The 17,073-nt window shown below is 41.1% G+C and overlaps 1 protein-coding gene across 1 annotated transcript; it reads left to right on the forward strand.

The window, feature by feature from the left end:
• The first annotated feature begins 1,171 nt into the window (after positions 1 to 1,171).
• LOC143130534 (B-cell receptor CD22-like) lies at positions 1,172 to 16,143 on the forward strand. The gene is made up of 11 exons (XM_076289994.1): positions 1,172 to 1,188; positions 1,493 to 1,559; positions 1,706 to 2,002; positions 2,127 to 2,333; positions 5,704 to 6,048; positions 6,123 to 6,377; positions 6,528 to 6,794; positions 11,141 to 11,225; positions 11,376 to 11,430; positions 11,607 to 11,842; positions 15,859 to 16,143. Exons 2-11 carry the CDS (start codon positions 1,508 to 1,510, stop codon positions 15,986 to 15,988), a joined length of 1,929 nt encoding a protein of 642 aa, XP_076146109.1. The 5' UTR covers positions 1,172 to 1,188; positions 1,493 to 1,507; the 3' UTR covers positions 15,989 to 16,143.
• The last annotated feature ends 930 nt before the right edge of the window (positions 16,144 to 17,073 follow it).

Consider the following 17,073-nt stretch of genomic DNA (forward strand, 5'->3'; position numbering starts at 1 on the left):
GAGTGTGAGTGACACATACATGCCTCTCCAGAGAACAGCTCAGGCTTCATTCTATGAGATTTTGAAGAGAAGAGAGACGCCCCAAACACAGATGGACCTCAGGGATCTCAGAATCTTTGTTTTCCACCCTCCATAACTTGAACTTGCATTGCTCGTCTTTTTTTATTATTATTATAATTATTGTAATGTGCACGGTTGCAGGCTGTTAGGGACAATGGTAGTTGCCTGTAGAGTAAACATTGTCCATGAGCCATTTCTAATTAAGTAGAGAGCGATCAGGACCAAGACTGCATGATTGCTACATGAGCAACAGAGGGCTGGAAGAACACTGTTAAAACTGAAGTTTTAAAGTAAGTCTGTAAATGCCGTCCCATAGCAAAGGTGTTGTGATGTGACTGACTTGCTCCCTGTCTTATGCTGATCATTTCCATGTCTTAATTAAATACATGTTGCTCAGCCTATCTATAATATTTAGTATTAGTCCTATGCAAAGTTTCTTTGAGTGGTGCCATCCACGGGTGATGGAAGACATAGCATTTCACATGTTAAATGTAAACATATGACTTTTTAGCACTAATAACATATTTTGAAGAACAAGGGTCTCAGTGGTTCAAAATTAGGAAGTTTGCCTGCCACTGAAGTTTAGTATGTTGTTTGCAATAGACGTGAATTTATCTTTAGCACGGGGTCAAAAGCAGGGGTTTCACATGCACGCATCGTGTTAAAGGATGTACTGATCATGTGGTCTGAAGTGTGAGAAAAAAAGGACAAGAATAAGGGCAGAAAAAAGGCCCCTTGGTTAAAGAGAAACAAGAACATCACACTCTGGATGAAACTAAATATGTGGAAATATCTGAGTATGCACTCAGGACATCATTCATGTTTCATTGGTCATGTTTCCTGCACCACTAGTCACCACATAGGTCAAGAGGTCATCTGTGTACCAGCCAGTGGTAGAGATACAGATGATAAATTGGATCAAGTGCCACAACAATAGACAACACTGGTCTGAGGAAGCTGTTTGTGGGAGGAGTGATCATATGTCAGCAAGGGCCATCAGCATTTTGGAAAAACCCACAGTGCAAAAGGAGAAGTATTTTCTCAGCTTATCGTTTCCACATTCACACGTTCAGTCACTCGTCAAAGGTACCGTTATTCAGACATTGCCAGACATCTCTTCATAAGAAGGTAGGAGAATATTGAAGAAATCTTTAAGAAGACTTTTATTTTAGAAATATTTTTTTTTCTTTTAAACTTGTGACGTTTCAATATTTTTGTTTTGTTTTTAATCTCTGTGTTAACCTGCTTGTTTAGACTTGTATGTAGTTTCTGCTTCCTGTTGCTGCTATGAAAAATTTCTGTGAACTGGACTTAATTGCTTCTGATCTTAAAGTGTAGGTACTTATTTTAAGACTGTCATACAATCATTTAGGCCAAGTGCTACGAGCTTTGCAGTTCAACATGTACTAAATGTGTGTTGCATTCATTAAAGCAGGGGAAGCACAGAATGGGTTTTGAAGGAATATGCATGTTGGTGGTATTATGTCTAAACCTGCCAGGTAAAGTGGAACATACTGCTACTTTAATTCCTCAGTGATATTTTTGGATTTCTTACACAGATATTGAAGATCTTAATTTTATTTCAAAAATGAAAACTGGAGTCACTAGGATTGAATTAATTGTTTGTTGTCATTGACTCTTTCAGCTGTGCAGTGTGGAGGGGTTGTGCTGTACACCACCACTAGTGTCTGTGGTCTTAAAGGAGCATCAGTGGAACTGCCCTGCAAATATCACTATTCTGGGATTGGTCACTATTGGAGAGGAGAGTGGTATGAAGAGAGGAGTGGGAGAGTCATAAAATATTACCCTCCTGATTATGACTGCAGTCTGAAAATCGATAAACTTACAGACGATCACTCTGGTGTTTATCAGTTTCGGTTTTACACAACACTACACCGGAGCTGGATAATAAGCAAACTTGGAATTACAGTATCTGTTACTGGTACTGCTCAGCACAACAATTCAAAATCATTACATGTCATTTTCAAATCATACAGGCCTAGCAATGATTAACTGATTTTAATGTCAGTAAGTCATTATCTCAACTTATGTCTCACTCAAATCAGATTTGAAAGTAAAGGAAGTTGATGCAGGAGATGTGAATCAGACTAAAGTGACCTGCAGCACCTCCTGCAGCGTAGGCCTCCAGTATGTCTGGTACAAGAATGGACAGACTCTACAAGACAAAACCACAGCCTCCATACGAGTCCCAGAAGTGGCCAGTTACTCCTGTGCTGTGAAAGGTTATGAAGCTCTACGCTCCCCTGCAAAGTGTAAGTGCAGAACACCTTCAGTGTATAAGCTTAGAACCTATTTTAGTTAGAAAGTAAATACCGTATATTTATGCTTTGTTTCATATTTGTTCAGTGGTATCTCATCTGACAACTTCATTGTTTTTATGTCAGAGTCAGATAGCTAGGTGGAAGCCTTAACACACTCAGCTTTAGGGCTCTATCTTGCACTCCAACACAATTGCCTTTGCGCAAGTCGCTTTGTGGGCGGATCTTGGGCGCTTTTGCTATTTTACCGAATTTTTTTAATGACTGTTGCGCCCGACACAAATCTAAAATGGGGTGGTCTGTAGTAGCTACATTACTCATGGGTGTGGTTTGGGCGTAACATGCAATAAACCAATCAGAGCGTCATCTCACATTCCCTTTAACAACAGGCCCGTGTGGTAAATTTCCAACATAAAGTGAAAAAGACCTGAGTACCACTCTGCAGTGAAGAATGTCCTGTTCCCTTGAAGGTTCATGCATCCACCTGCACGTGGGTTTCGCTCGCCAAGTCCCTTCTCTGCTCTCACGCACCTCGAAGCATTGATAGCACGCGATCCAGGTATCGTTCACTTTTCATTGACAAGAGAATGACACCTGGCAATAGGGAAAACAGTTCTAAGTGCTCCAAAACGAAAGAACCCAAAACACAGACTCCATTAGGAGCCCATTTAATGACGGAACCGAGACAGCTATATGGTAATAAAGTACTATAGGCCATTAGTCAAAGTCACGCACACTAAAACATCACACCAAGGCGTGATCATTCAGAGGGCCATACATCATACATCATACCTGAAGGACGCGTTATGTCAGCAAGAACCGTACATTAAAATGACACATGAGAACACCAAACTTAAAGCTGTGCATTAGCTCGAAACATGAGAACACCTTATTTTTTATTGAAAAGTGTCAAAACGAAATCCACTATTATGATCGATTGGAATAATGCTGATTGGCTAAGTCAGGTGTCAATCACTAGTCACGAGGAAAAACCTTGATTTCGGATTGGGTGAGTGACGTATGGAAACTAGGAGGATCTGGGATCTCGCACATAGCATACAGTAAAAGGTGAAGCACAGTCGCTCAGACTTCAGATCGTGCGCACCTTCTCATGGGAACAGGTTATCTACTTGGTCAGACTTTGTCAGACTTTGTCCATTGTCAGTACTCGTGAATTAAACTTGGTCAACGGCAGCTCTCTTCAGTCTCCAGTGTCTTCTTGGATCGGGTTCATCAGAGTGCTAGTGATAGTGATTCAGAGTGCTAATTGGAGGTTGATTGGATTACTTGTGGTTTCATTTTCCACGACACACGCTTGTTCCATAGCGGATTGCTATTATGATGGCGGATTTGCCAGGCGCAGCGAGGAACGGTTCACAGCGCTATAGTCAGTTGGGTTTGCTGTTGATTTTTCCTCTTGACAAAATGTAATACAGAAATGTCACTTTCCGATGTTTTGGGTTTAATCTCACTGAATCACGAGGTTATGAATGCATGGTGATATTTTTGCAATGTAATCTAACATTACCTCACTATAGACAATGCAGATCTTCTGTCAGATAAGCTCTCCTCTCCCTTGCTGCTGCTGGGGCATTTGGGTTAAATGGCATCGGCATGCAGTTCAACATCACGTCTCATTAAGTCCTGTAATATTTCCTAATTTATGTCATCAACACATCCGTGATTCGTGGAAATGTGTATGCTAGATGTATACCTATTTTTTCACATCGGACACCACACTCATTTCCCTCATGTAGCAATATTTGTCCTTATAATTATGTAGGGTTTGGAGAAATGGGAACTGCGTCGTATAGATGAGAGGAGCAAAGTGCATTGCGCAACACAGGCGCCCAAGCAAGCGCTACTTCATGTGTAAGCTACGCTGTACCTCACCATCAGGCAACTCAACAACGAGAAACAGTTTCCAAGTTGACCTAACTTTCCAACTCTGCACAGTATCCCATTAAAGGCACACTATGCAGGTTTTTTAGTTTAATATGCACATTTTTAGCTTAATTTACCTTCATTTAACTGCTTCAGAGTCATTGGAATGGTTATATGACTTTTTTCGGGTTGAATGGTGGCTGTCTCGCTTCCCCCTAGCGCCTGTGAGCGGAAAAACCACCCTTGCAACTGTGGGCCGGCGGGCCGACGGCCTCAGTGTCAGGAAGTATAACGAGTGTAACGAATTGCTTTACTGCATTCAAATACACATACACGCCAGGCACCGGGTAGAAAAAGGTAGCGATGGAGTTTCTCAGACATTCGTCATGACAGAGCCAGCGAAAAAGAAGCAAAAACCGAGAAAACAGTAAGGAAATTGCCAATACTGCATAGTTTACCTTTAACTGTATGACAGTAGGCTATTTACAATATTTTATGATAGAGTTTGTAAACATGTTATCATCAACAAAAACAACTTTTGTTTGAGCAGGACAGAGAATAACAATGAATGGACGCAGCAACTACAGAAATTGTAACCAAGGCTACTTGCTGCTTTCTTTTACTATGGTTGCTGGTTAACAGTACATAATAAGCCGATTTAAGCTAATTCACAAACTCAAGACTTCAAGGCCATCAGGGATATAAAACGTTTTTGAAAACAACGAAAGGATGGAGGGAACATAGCAAAGCTTGGAGTTATTTTAGATGGGCTACAACAAGGTAGGCAAAATTGTGGTGCTTGTCAAAACCTTAGCGCAGCTGGAATAATGCTTATAGGCTGATGTTAAAGCGCACACGATGTTTAAAGCCATACACAGTGGTAAACTGGAACAAAACTAAAGGTAACTTTAGCCTTTATAGGGCTGTATAAAGTTGTCCAAATTAATAGGTCGTAATTAGGCGTTGCTGTTGTAAAGATATTGCATGTAGATGTACTATATAGGCTACTACATTTTTAGTTGACCAATGCATGAACAAAACCGGGAAACGGACAAATATTATCAAGACTTTGAATGTTTCCATCTGTGCACAGGGTGTCTGTAGATCGATGTCCATAGCATTCATTCCTGCAGGCCTGTGGCCATGCAGCGCCCTTAAAATAGCATCTGAATTTGCGCCACTGACTTTAGACCAGGAGGCGGAATTGTTTTCTGAAACTGCAAAATATCAACAGGGACCGTCTACGCCGGAACACGCCCCCTCTTTTCGCTGAAACGCCCCAGTGAGCGCATATGTACCTGTGGAGGGAAAATTCCAATGTGGAGGGAAAATTCCAATATGCACTGACTGCAAAATAGGAAAGACAAAAGCGCGAGTATACAAAGTCAATTGCGCTGGAGTGCAAGATAGAGCCCATAATGTGCACTGTATGTTCTTATTGATATGAATTTTGGTGTTCTTTTTTGGTGTACGATTATAGGTATTCCAGATAAACAGTGCTGGGGTGTGACCTACTCCTATGAGAATAGCTGTGTATTATTGGGCTCAGCGGTGGACATTCCCTCCACTTACTTACATCCAAAATATGACAGCATCAACAACACATTTTGGTTTAATAAACAAAAATCTAACAATCCCCTAGAAGATCTCAATTTGGCTGACGAGTACAAAAATCATGTGGCATATCTTGGTGACAAAAAGAGCAGTTGTACTCTGAGACTGAAAGACATCAGAGTCAGTTACTCTGGAGAATATGTCTTCAGGTTTACAACCAAAGAGGGAGAAAGTTACTCTGGATTACCTGGAGTCAACATCTCTGTAACAGGTAAACGATTTACCCTCTTCTTCTCTACATACATCAGTGTGTCTTCTTGTATCTTTACATACTTAATCCTCCAGCTCTGCAGATGTTGACCCCTCCTGAAGCAGTGACAGAGGGAGAGAGAGTGACCCTCTCCTGTGATACCACCTGTGCTCTGAGTAAAGACCCCACCTTTATCTGGTACAATAATGGACAGCCTGTGACCTCTAAACACACAACCAGAGACAACAAGCTGCATCTAAACCCAGTCAGTGAGGATGCAGGCAGTTACTCCTGTTCTGTAAAAGGACATGAGAGTCTCTCCTCAAATGATGTCTCTCTTAACGTGAGATGTAAGTGAACATATCTGCACTTCTTTATAATTTCCATGTAATGTTCTGAAGAAAATTATTTGCAGAGTAAAACAGCTTTAAGATGTGAGTGATGGATGGATAATGTAAACTGGTGTGGCATATAACCTGGCTGCACATATGTTTTAACAGACAGACCAACACATGTCTCAGTTTCCATCAGTCCCTCTGATGGAATAAAGGAGGGGACTTCAGTGACTCTGACCTGCAGCAGTGATGCCAACCCACCAGTGCACAACTACACCTGGTACATGAAGAGTGGAGCTGAATCTCTTGTTAGGGGCACAGGGGAGAGCATCAGCTTCAATGTGACCTCGGATACCAGTGGACTTTACTACTGTGAGGCACAGAATGAAGTAGGCTCTCAGAACTCTACTGATGCTGCAGTTCCTCCCAAAGGTCAGTGAGGTGTAATTTAACACTAACAGTGGATTCATCTCTGGTTGTTAAGACTGTAACAGTGAGAAACATGGGTGTGGTGGAGCAGCAGTGACGTCACTGTCTGATAGTAGGTTGGCCTCGGCCCCATTCCCAGACCCTGCTATTGTGAGTCCATGTTGCTTTGGATTAAACAAACGCATCTTCTTAATACCAGTCACTAGGGATGTCCGATATTGGCTTTTTTGCCGATATCCGATATGCCGATATTGTCCAACTCTCAAATTTCGATTCCGATATCAGCCGATACCGATGTCGATATGTGGGTTATTTTTCCTCAAAACTAATTTAGGTAACATCACATATCTCCTGTTGTGGAATTAACACAACATGCTTAATGTTATTGTGATGCCCCACTGGATGCATTCTTGAATGCAACAAGGCTTTCCAAATGTTAACATTGTCTGTGCAAAATAAGAAAAATACTTCAACTTAATTTAGGGAAAAAGTGCCATGTTTATTTATTTTTTTTAAATTGTCTTAAACAACAGTTTGGATTACACTCTCCCTGAGATAATCTTGACAATGCCCACAACAAATAGGGCAAATTTGACTTCTTCACAAATGATAAAACATTGTACCTGAACAACTATGTGCAACATAGCAGAATGTAAAGCTAACTAAAACTAGATGTACCGCAGAGCGGTACAAAATATGACCGCCGCCCAGTCCAGCACATTTTTTCCACAAAAATAAATCACGCTGAAAGGCCTATATGATTCTAACTGTCTCACTAAATTGCATTATCCACACGTACTCAATTCTCACTGATATCTGCTAGACAACAAGTACCAAAACATGATTAGTTCATAGATTTCACATGTAAAATTCATTTTATACAACCCCACCTCCATCTTGCCTGTTCATAATTCTGAGAAATTCTTGAATTGTGTGCATGTGTGCATGTTCATGTTTGTGTGTGTGTGTGTGTGTGTGTGTGTGTGTGTGTGTGTGTGTGTGTGTGTGTGTGTGTGTGTGTGTGTGCGCGTGCGTGTGCGTGTGCGTGTGCGTGCGCTTGTGTGTGTGCCTGCGTATGTGCCTGTGCAAGCGTACATATGTCTACTGTGTGAGTATGTGTCATACATATGATTACTGTGAATGTATGTGTGTGTGTGTGTATCTGTTGGTGCACATGTGTGTACATGAAATGGGTTAACATGACCCCTGGAGGCAAACATACGGAAAAAAATGGTCATCCTAGTCCCTACAGTTCTCAAGATATTTACAGAGAACTGTGTCTGCCCTACCCTCCTTTCGGGGGTCCAGTCCAGCGGGGGGGCTACAGATCAAAACGAAAAACAACGGTTCCATGCTATCCATGTGGGGTTACATGCCCACCAAGTTTTGTGTACCCCGGTCTTTCAGTGTCCCGGGAATCATTGTTGGTGTACGTCACTAAATGTACAAATAAATTATTTTATTGTAAGGCCCCCCATGAACGAAAGTACACAAAACTTGGCATGCATTCGGAGGGTGTCATAATGATCCTACACTTTTAATTTCGTGCAGTTTTGACCTTGTCAGCCAGAGATATTGTGATGAAAACACCTAATTTTTTGCTTTTTAATTTTTAACTAGGTGGCGCTATACATGAAATAAGTGGTAATGGGATGGGTTGACATGCCCCGTTAAGACCAACATACATAAAAAAGGTGGACCTCCTAGGCCCTACGGTTCTCGAGATATTCACAGAAAACTGTCTCCGGCCACCTACAGGCCAGTTGGTGTATAGTAACATAAATTAATTTATTGTGTGGCCCCCCATGAACGGAATTCCACAAAATTTGGCGTGCATACAGAGGGTGTCATAATGATCATACACTTCCAATTTCGTGCAGTTTTGACTATGTTAGGTCACAGATACCTTCAATTACAACACCTCATTTTTCCTTTTTTGTGTTTAACTAGGTGGCGCTATACATGAAATGAGTGGTTATGGAATGGGTTGACATGGCCCCTTGAGATCAACATACAAAAAAAAAAATGGTCCTCCTAAACCCTACGGTTCTCGAGATATTCACAGAAAACTGTGTCTGCCCTACCCTCCTTTCGGGGGTCCAGTCCAGCGGGGGGGCTACAGATCAAAACGAAAAACGATGGTTCCATGCTATCCATGTGGGGTTACATGCCCACCAAGTTTCGTGTACCCCGGTCTTTCAGTGTCCCGGGACTCATTGGCGGAAATTTGGGCATGCGAAAAAGAAAAAAAAAAAGAAGAAAAAAAAAAAATCTGACTAAACCTATATGACCGCCGCTTCGCTGCGCGGCGGTCATAATAACAGGCATAGTGTATGACAGGCTACCCTTTTTCTGTGTTAAATGAGCCTGCATTTGTAGGATGCTTCATGAACTGTTTCTTTAACTAAAACTCAATCACCTTAATTGAATGAATGCACAAATATGAGTCAATTACAATGTGCCAACTTTACTGCACAATTTTGAAAACATTTGTTTGAGCTACAAAAAATACTTCAGGCTTGAGGTGAAGTACAAAAAATGAAACATTTAAGGTGTACAAATCTAAGCAGCCCGGTGTCCCTAGCCCATTACTTGGGCTAATGCAATCATTTAAATTATAAACTGGGCTCAATCAGCACTGCTCTACATGAGCAACAACAAAGAGATGCAACATGAAGGTAGTGTGCAATAAGAACAAGGAAGGCACAAAGTTTCAGTCCAGACCTTCCAGAGTAGTAAACAAAGTCCTCCTTTAGTATTAGTCCAATGAACGGGGCTAAAAGACTGACTGGCCTTCATAACGGGCCATACCCACAATCAGGCTTAGCATTTCACCAGGGGCAAGGCCACTTGGCCTTCAGTTGGGCATATTTGGTGGGGGGCACAAAGGCCACATGTCAGGGCACCAAGGCCAAAGTTAACTATACAGTAGTAGGCTATAAACATGATCAAAGTTGTATTCACTGCAGTAGACCTGCATCACTGTATGAAACATTACAAAAACATAAAACATGACATATTATAACTGTAAATCATCTGATCATCTAATATTTTCAGATATCTAGGCTATATTTAACATTTATTTTATATTTGGCCTGTTATGAAATCATGTATTGAACAATTTAAGCACAGCTCAGCTTTAAGAAACTTAATAGATGCATGCTTAGCATTTTGTGATCATGAAGGCTACTTTCACAAACTCTTATAGTCAGCTGTCCTCTGATTTACCGATATCTAGGCGACATTTGTAATATTTGTTTTGTATTTGGCCCGTTATGAAATAATGTTGAACAATTTAAACACAGTGTAAAACTTAAATCCCAAATTTGGAGACATCCATGTATGTTGAAATTTACTGCAAATTCAAAACGGGATTAGTCTGGAACGGCTAACTGTACAGGGGACTGCTTTACACCTTTCTGTTCGGTAAGGTCTGCTGTTTATTCTGATATATGGTTTGTCATATGTTAAACGAAGGGTTCTGAAGTATTCCACCGAGATGAATGGGTAGGGAGATGGACGCAAAACCTTCGGTAGAATTTATGATTAAATTGACTGATATTATTTACTTTTCTCGCGAACCGTTCACCACAGCAATTAGCGGCTAACATTGTTTAAAAGCTGAGAAAAAGCTTTCATGTGATAATTGTGATGTCTGTGTGATGAGTAGGATGGGTTAATTTGGACGCACTTTCTTTCTTGCGCTGTCACTTTCTCCACTGCGTAATTTGGCCATAGGCCATAGGCTAAATATATATCGCTATTAGTAGGACGCAAAGCAGAATATTTAAAGAAGGGGGCACCAACGCCACCGTGGCCTGTAAACCTCTGATTTTCAAAGGGGCGTCACGGCCAACGCAAGGGGCTACTACGGCCACGAGCAAGTTTGTTACTGCAGCCATACACGCTTGTTTGTAACAGAGACGGTTGATAAAGGTTAACTATAGAATCTTTGTTTGTCATAGTATATATCTATGTTTGTTTGTAAGCTTCAAGACGCAGATTGATGAGGTCATCATCTGTGCGCCTGTAAACGCTTCAGGAGCGCATAGGCACTATTTGGGTGTAACGCAAGCATTATTTTATCGGTTTTAAGGCAAAAAAAATCCGATAACGATATTAACAGATATTAAATTTTTATGCTAATATCGGGCCGATAATATCGGTTGGCCGATATTATCGGACATCTCTACCAGTCACCTTACATTTCTGCTCTAATGTGTATGTCAAGCCGCATGGAAGGCTTTAGTGGTTCCACTTAACTTGTCCAAAGTATCACTGACATCAGAAGTGATTATGTTTACTGGTTCTTCAAATTGTTTTTCATTTTCCCTTTCTTAATTTCTCAGAGGTAGCTGCCATGATCCTGACAGCTATAATCACCACATTAATCATTCTCGCTGTCCTGCTGATGCTTGGAATTCTGCACTTGAGGTGATTGATAGTGTTTTTTTCTTTGATGTACTTTTGTGCAAAAATAGGCTTGGCATACACATTATTTGCGCCTGTATATTATTTCTCCTTGATATGATGTTATTTTGCCTCACAACATCAACTCAAAATGCATATGATTGTACAAAACAGCAAGAAGAAAGTTGAAATGACTGCAGATACAAGGACCACAAATGCAAACACACAGGTTAGGAACTTGCCGCTCAAAGCCTTTTACTGTTTTCTGTTGTGCAAACATCCTGTATCTTATATGAAACCATCCAAGCCTAAGTAAGCCTGGGAGCTTTTGCAAGAGTTGTACACTATAGTACTTAGACTTCTGCATCACTCATAATAACATGATGATTTCTCTTTCCTGATCAGAGTGACGCTGGTCTTGTGTACAGCACCGTCACAGCAAGAGCCATGACCTCTGACCCCGCACAGAGAGTGACCACACATGATCAAGACGACGTTCAGTATGCCAATGTTCAGATCAATCGCTCCAAAAGACAGGAAGTGCCTCTGTACTCCACTGTCCAGATGCCTCAAACCTCTGCACAGGATGATGATGTTGCCAACACTTCAGTCCAGTTCCACAGAGGGAGTGCTGCCACCAGGTGGGCATTTCTTCTCATTACAACAAAACTTGTAGCCTCTTACACATCAACGGTCTACTTATATTTGTACTCCAGGGGCCTATTGCACAAAAGCAGAATTAAGACATCCGGGTTAAGGTACTGAGCTGCGCTCAATGAATCCAAAACAAGAGCGTAATTGGTTGCACAACGAGCAAGCCAGGATGAGCAGACACGGATTCATCAAGCCAGGTGAAATCTATCCTGGATAGGTGCGCGCTCACGGCTCCCTCAAATAGACCCCGCCGCTGATCACAGATTCACTGATTCACCATGGCAACTAGAGCGGCTTTATTGCTCCTTCTACGGTGTAAAGTAGGTAGCAATAGCCTTTTCATAACAGCAACAAACAGCAACACCTCTGTTTAGGAGAATATTGCAACTAGTGTCACGACCACCACGCACAAAATGGTTATGGCGCTCCCATGACGTCACATTGTCGCATGACAGGTCGGGAATGGCGATATGTAAAAGTTAAGTAGTGATCACAAACGTTTAAATAATGAAAGTGGGTCTAGTTATATGTGATAACAATGTCTAGTGGGCAGTGGAATAACTATTGGTTTCCATTTGTGGTGACTGCTGACTGAGATAAGGGATGAGATTAAATAGATCCTGGAACTTAGCCTGGTCTGGAGCAGGCTAGCTCCACAGAATAAATCGCCATGGTAACTTATACCATAACATATCCTGCTGCCCCCTATCCCGCTTTTGTGCAACCGGATCACAGATAAATTGAGCCAGGATAACCAAGATATCCCGGCTTAATCCCTTATCCTAGTTTTGTGCAATAGGCCCCAGGTGAGGAGACCTCTACCCTGGAAAATCCAGAGTTCTCGCAAGAGCACAATTTGAATTGTCTCTGCAAGACACTCTGGCAATGAGTAATGACTTTTGCCACTTCTATCGTGGGGAGCCAATCACATCGGTGTATCTGATATAGGCGGGCCAGTCAGTAAACATTGGTCGTATATAGAGATGTCCGATAATATCGGCCAACCGATATAATCGGCCCGATATTAGCATAAAAATGTAATATCTGTTAATACCGGCGCACAGATGATGACCTCATCAATCTGCGTCTTGAAGCTTACAAACAAAGATTCTATAGTTAACCTTTATCAACCGTCTCTGTTACAAACAAGCGTGGATGGCTGCAGCAACAAACTTGCTCGTGGCCGTAGTAGCCCCTTGCGTTGGCCGTGACGCCCCTTTGAAAATCAGAGGTTTACAGGCCACGGTGGCGTTGGTGCCCCCTTCTTTAAATATTCTGCTTTGCATCCTACTAATAGCGATATATATTTAGCCTATGGCCTATGGCCAAATTACGCAGTGGAGAAAGTGACAGCGCAAGAAAGAAAGTGCGTCCAAATTAACCCATCCTACTCATCACACAGACATCACAATTATCACATGAAAGAGCTTTTTCTCAGCTTTTAAACGATGTTAGCCGCTAATTGCTGTGGTGAACGGTTCGCGAGAAAAGTAAATAATATCAGTCAATTTAATCATAAATTCTACCGAAGGTTTTGCGTCCATCTCCCTACCCATTCATCTCGGTGGAATACTTCAGAACCCTTCGTTTAACATATGACAAACCATATATCAGAATAAACAGCAGAACTTACCGAACAGAAAGGTGTAAAGCAGTCCCCTGTACAGTTAGCCGTTCCAGACTAATCCCGTTTTGAATTTGCAGTAAATTTCAACATGCATGGATGTCTCCAAATTTAGGATTTAAGTTTTACACTGTGTTTAAATTGTTCAACATTATTTCATAACGGGCCAAATACAAAACAAATATTACAAATGTCGCCTAGATATCGGTAAATCAGAGGACAGCTGACTATAAGAGTTTGTGAAAGTAGCCTTCATGATCACAAAATGCTAAGCATGCATCTATTAAGTTTCTTAAAGCTGAGCTGTGCTTAAATTGTTCAATACATGATTTCATAACAGGCCAAATATAAAATAAATGTTAAATATAGCCTAGATATCTGAAAATATTAGATGATCAGATGATTTACAGTTATAATATGTCATGTTTTATGTTTTTGTAATGTTTCATACAGTAATGCAGGTCTACTGCAGTGAATAAAACTTTGATCATGTTTATAGCCTACTACTGTATAGTTAACTTTGGCCTTGGTGCCCTGACATGTGGCCTTTGTGCCCCCCACCAAATATGCCCAACTGAAGGCCAAGTGGCCTTGCCCCTAAAATGGTGAAATTCTAAGCCTGATTGTGGGTATGGCCCGTTATGAAGGCCAGTCAGTCTTTTAGCCCCGTTCATTGGACTAATACTAAAGGAGGACTTTGTTTACTACTCTGGAAGGTCTGGACTGAAACTTTGTGCCTTCCTTGTTCTTATTGCACACTACCTTCATGTTGCATCTCTTTGTTGTTGCTCATGTAGAGCAGTGCTGATTGAGCCCAGTTTATAATTTAAATGATTGCATTAGCCCAAGTAATGGGCTAGGGACACAGGCTGCTTAGATTTGTACACCTTAAATGTTTCATTTTTTGTACTTCACCTCAAGCCTGAAGTATTTTTTGTAGCTCAAACAAATGTTTTCAAAATTGTGCAGTAAAGTTGGCACATTGTAATTGACTCATATTTGTGCATTCATTCAATTAAGGTGATTGAGTTTTAGTTAAAGAAACAGTTCATGAAGCATCCTACAAATGCAGGCTCATTTAACACAGAAAAAGGGTAGCCTGTCATACACTATGCCTGTTATTTTAGTTGGCTTTACATTCTGCTATGTTGCACATAGTTGTTCAGGTACAATGTTTTATCATTTGTGAAGAAGTCAAATTTGCCCTATTTGTTGTGGGCATTGTCAAGATTATCTCAGGGAGAGTGTAATCCAAACTGTTGTTTAAGACAATTTAAAAAAAATAAATAAACATGGCACTTTTTCCCTAAATTAAGTTGAAGTATTTTTCTTATTTTGCACAGACAATGTTAACATTTGGAAAGCCTTGTTGCATTCAAGAATGCATCCAGTGGGGCATCACAATAACATTAAGCATGTTGTGTTAATTCCACAACAGGAGATATGTGATGTTACCTAAATTAGTTTTGAGGAAAAATAACCCACATATCGACATCGGTATCGGCTGATATCGGAATCGAAATTTGAGAGTTGGACAATATCGGCATATCGGATATCGGCAAAAAAGCCAATATCGGACATCCCTAGTCGTATAGTGTTATCCAATTGCGTGCAGTGAGATTTTCAAATGCACGCTAGGTGCCGTCCCTCGAGTTGGGCCATTACATTATTCGTGGCCAGACCCTTAATCTTTCTAGATTACCAGGGTCTGGAATCTCGGAGACCTCAACAGTCTGACTTTGAACACATGGTGTGTTGTTTATCAGAAGCATCTAAAGCTTCCCAACCAGTATCCACAATTTAGCTCCTAAGCTTAGTTGAGGCTGTGCAGCAGTTGTACTTGCACACATTGAAGGTCCTGTTCACATGTAAGCTTTCTTAAAGGTGCAATCAGGAATTTTACGCAATTTCAACCCCATAGCATTTTTTGTCACATTGAGCGATCATCTCCTCCTGACCGCTAGCTGCCCATTCCGTGATTAGCATGTAAAAAGAAAAAAACGTTCTCTGGCAGCGCAGGCTCCGAAAACTGGAAACAAACAAAGTGGGGGCAGCCTGTTCCCCAAACAAACACAAAACCCTTGGTGGAATTTCTCTGGGAATACAGAAGGGAGGGGTGAGCTACCTTTCTGGCGTGATTTGTTTGGTCCTTGGTCGAAATATAATGCATGTTTGTTTTTTTTTTGGTTGGGGGGGGGGTTGCACAAAAGTGTCCGCTGATGAATTTAAACACAATCAAACTCGACTTCCTGCGCAATCCCTGACTGCACCTTTAATGTGCGGTGGAACCCAGTGGAACACAGAGGATGCGCCTGTGTTTCTGTTTTCCATCACAATCCAATGTCACTTCTCAGACTGTGTGCTGTTGTGTGTTTGCAGAGCTGAGGATGACCGTGTGATCTGTCATTGTCCACAAACAATGACAGGCCTGGAAACAGCTGACCAGAAAGACCCTCAGGCCATCTCAGTTCATACAGAAAATGTTGTTCTGGTTTACTCTTGGTGTTAAACTATTTGGAACCACTTTCTGTATTTGGTTAAATATTTGGTCACTGCCATCTATCTACATAGAACTACATTTTGTCTTTGCTATCATATCCATTCAGATTAGCTTCAAATGTTCCATATAGATAAATAATAACTTTGTATAATATTATACAGATATTACATATACTTGTCTGGGCCTTCTGTGTTTATAAATGGAAAGCAGTTTTTGTCTTTTTTTAAATAAATACATTTCAAATCCCCTATTTGTGTATCATTTGTTTATATTTGTATTTCCTTCTTTATTTATTTCAAATATAATTGTATTTCATATAGGCTTTATATGATTTACAAATCTGAATTTTGCTTTTATTTACATTTTACACAGTATTTCAGTTTTTCAGAAAGTTAGGGTTGTACATGTTTTACACACTTAGTAGAGGCAGTCATGGCCTACTGGTTAAGGCTTCGGGCTTAGAACTGAAGGGTTGCTGGTTCAATCCAGTAGGAACGGCTGAAGTGCCCTTGAGCACCTAAAGGCACCTAACCCCCTCACTGTCCCCGAGCGCCGCTGTAGCTCTAGGTTAGTGTGTGCTTCACCTCACTGTGTGTTCACTAATTCACGGATGGGATAAATGCAGAGACCAAATTCATTGTATACGCAAGTGTCAAAGTGCCATGACACTGCCAAAACTCAATTAATGAGATTCTGTGCCAGGGAATTGTTCTCATGCTGAGTTTATCTCTCTCTCTCACAAACACACACACTCTCACAAACACACACACACAGACTCTTTCTCTCTCTCTCGCTCTCTCTTTCACACACACACACACAGCAATAAGCTAGCCAGCTGTACAGGTTCTAAGAGGAATGAGGAATTCAGATATTCCCACAGTGAAAAAACACAAAAAAACACTGTATATCAAATTGTACTGTTAGGAGTACAAAAGCTTGTCACTGGGACAGTACCCTCACGGGTAAAAAAATATTTGGACATCTGTCATTACACACTGGAACTTGAATGGCATCCCATTCTTAATGCATAGGGATACTGTAATATGGAGTTGCAGCTGTAACGGGGGGACCAACACCATATTAATAACTATGGA

The sequence above is a fragment of the Alosa pseudoharengus genome, unplaced genomic scaffold, assembly GCF_046254945.1.
Source record: "Alosa pseudoharengus isolate Yale_2024_CS ecotype anadromous, Long Island Sound unplaced genomic scaffold, YU_APseudo_1.1 YU_APseudo_1.1_scf_1, whole genome shotgun sequence".
NCBI classification, from domain to species: Eukaryota; Metazoa; Chordata; class Actinopteri; order Clupeiformes; family Clupeidae; genus Alosa; species Alosa pseudoharengus.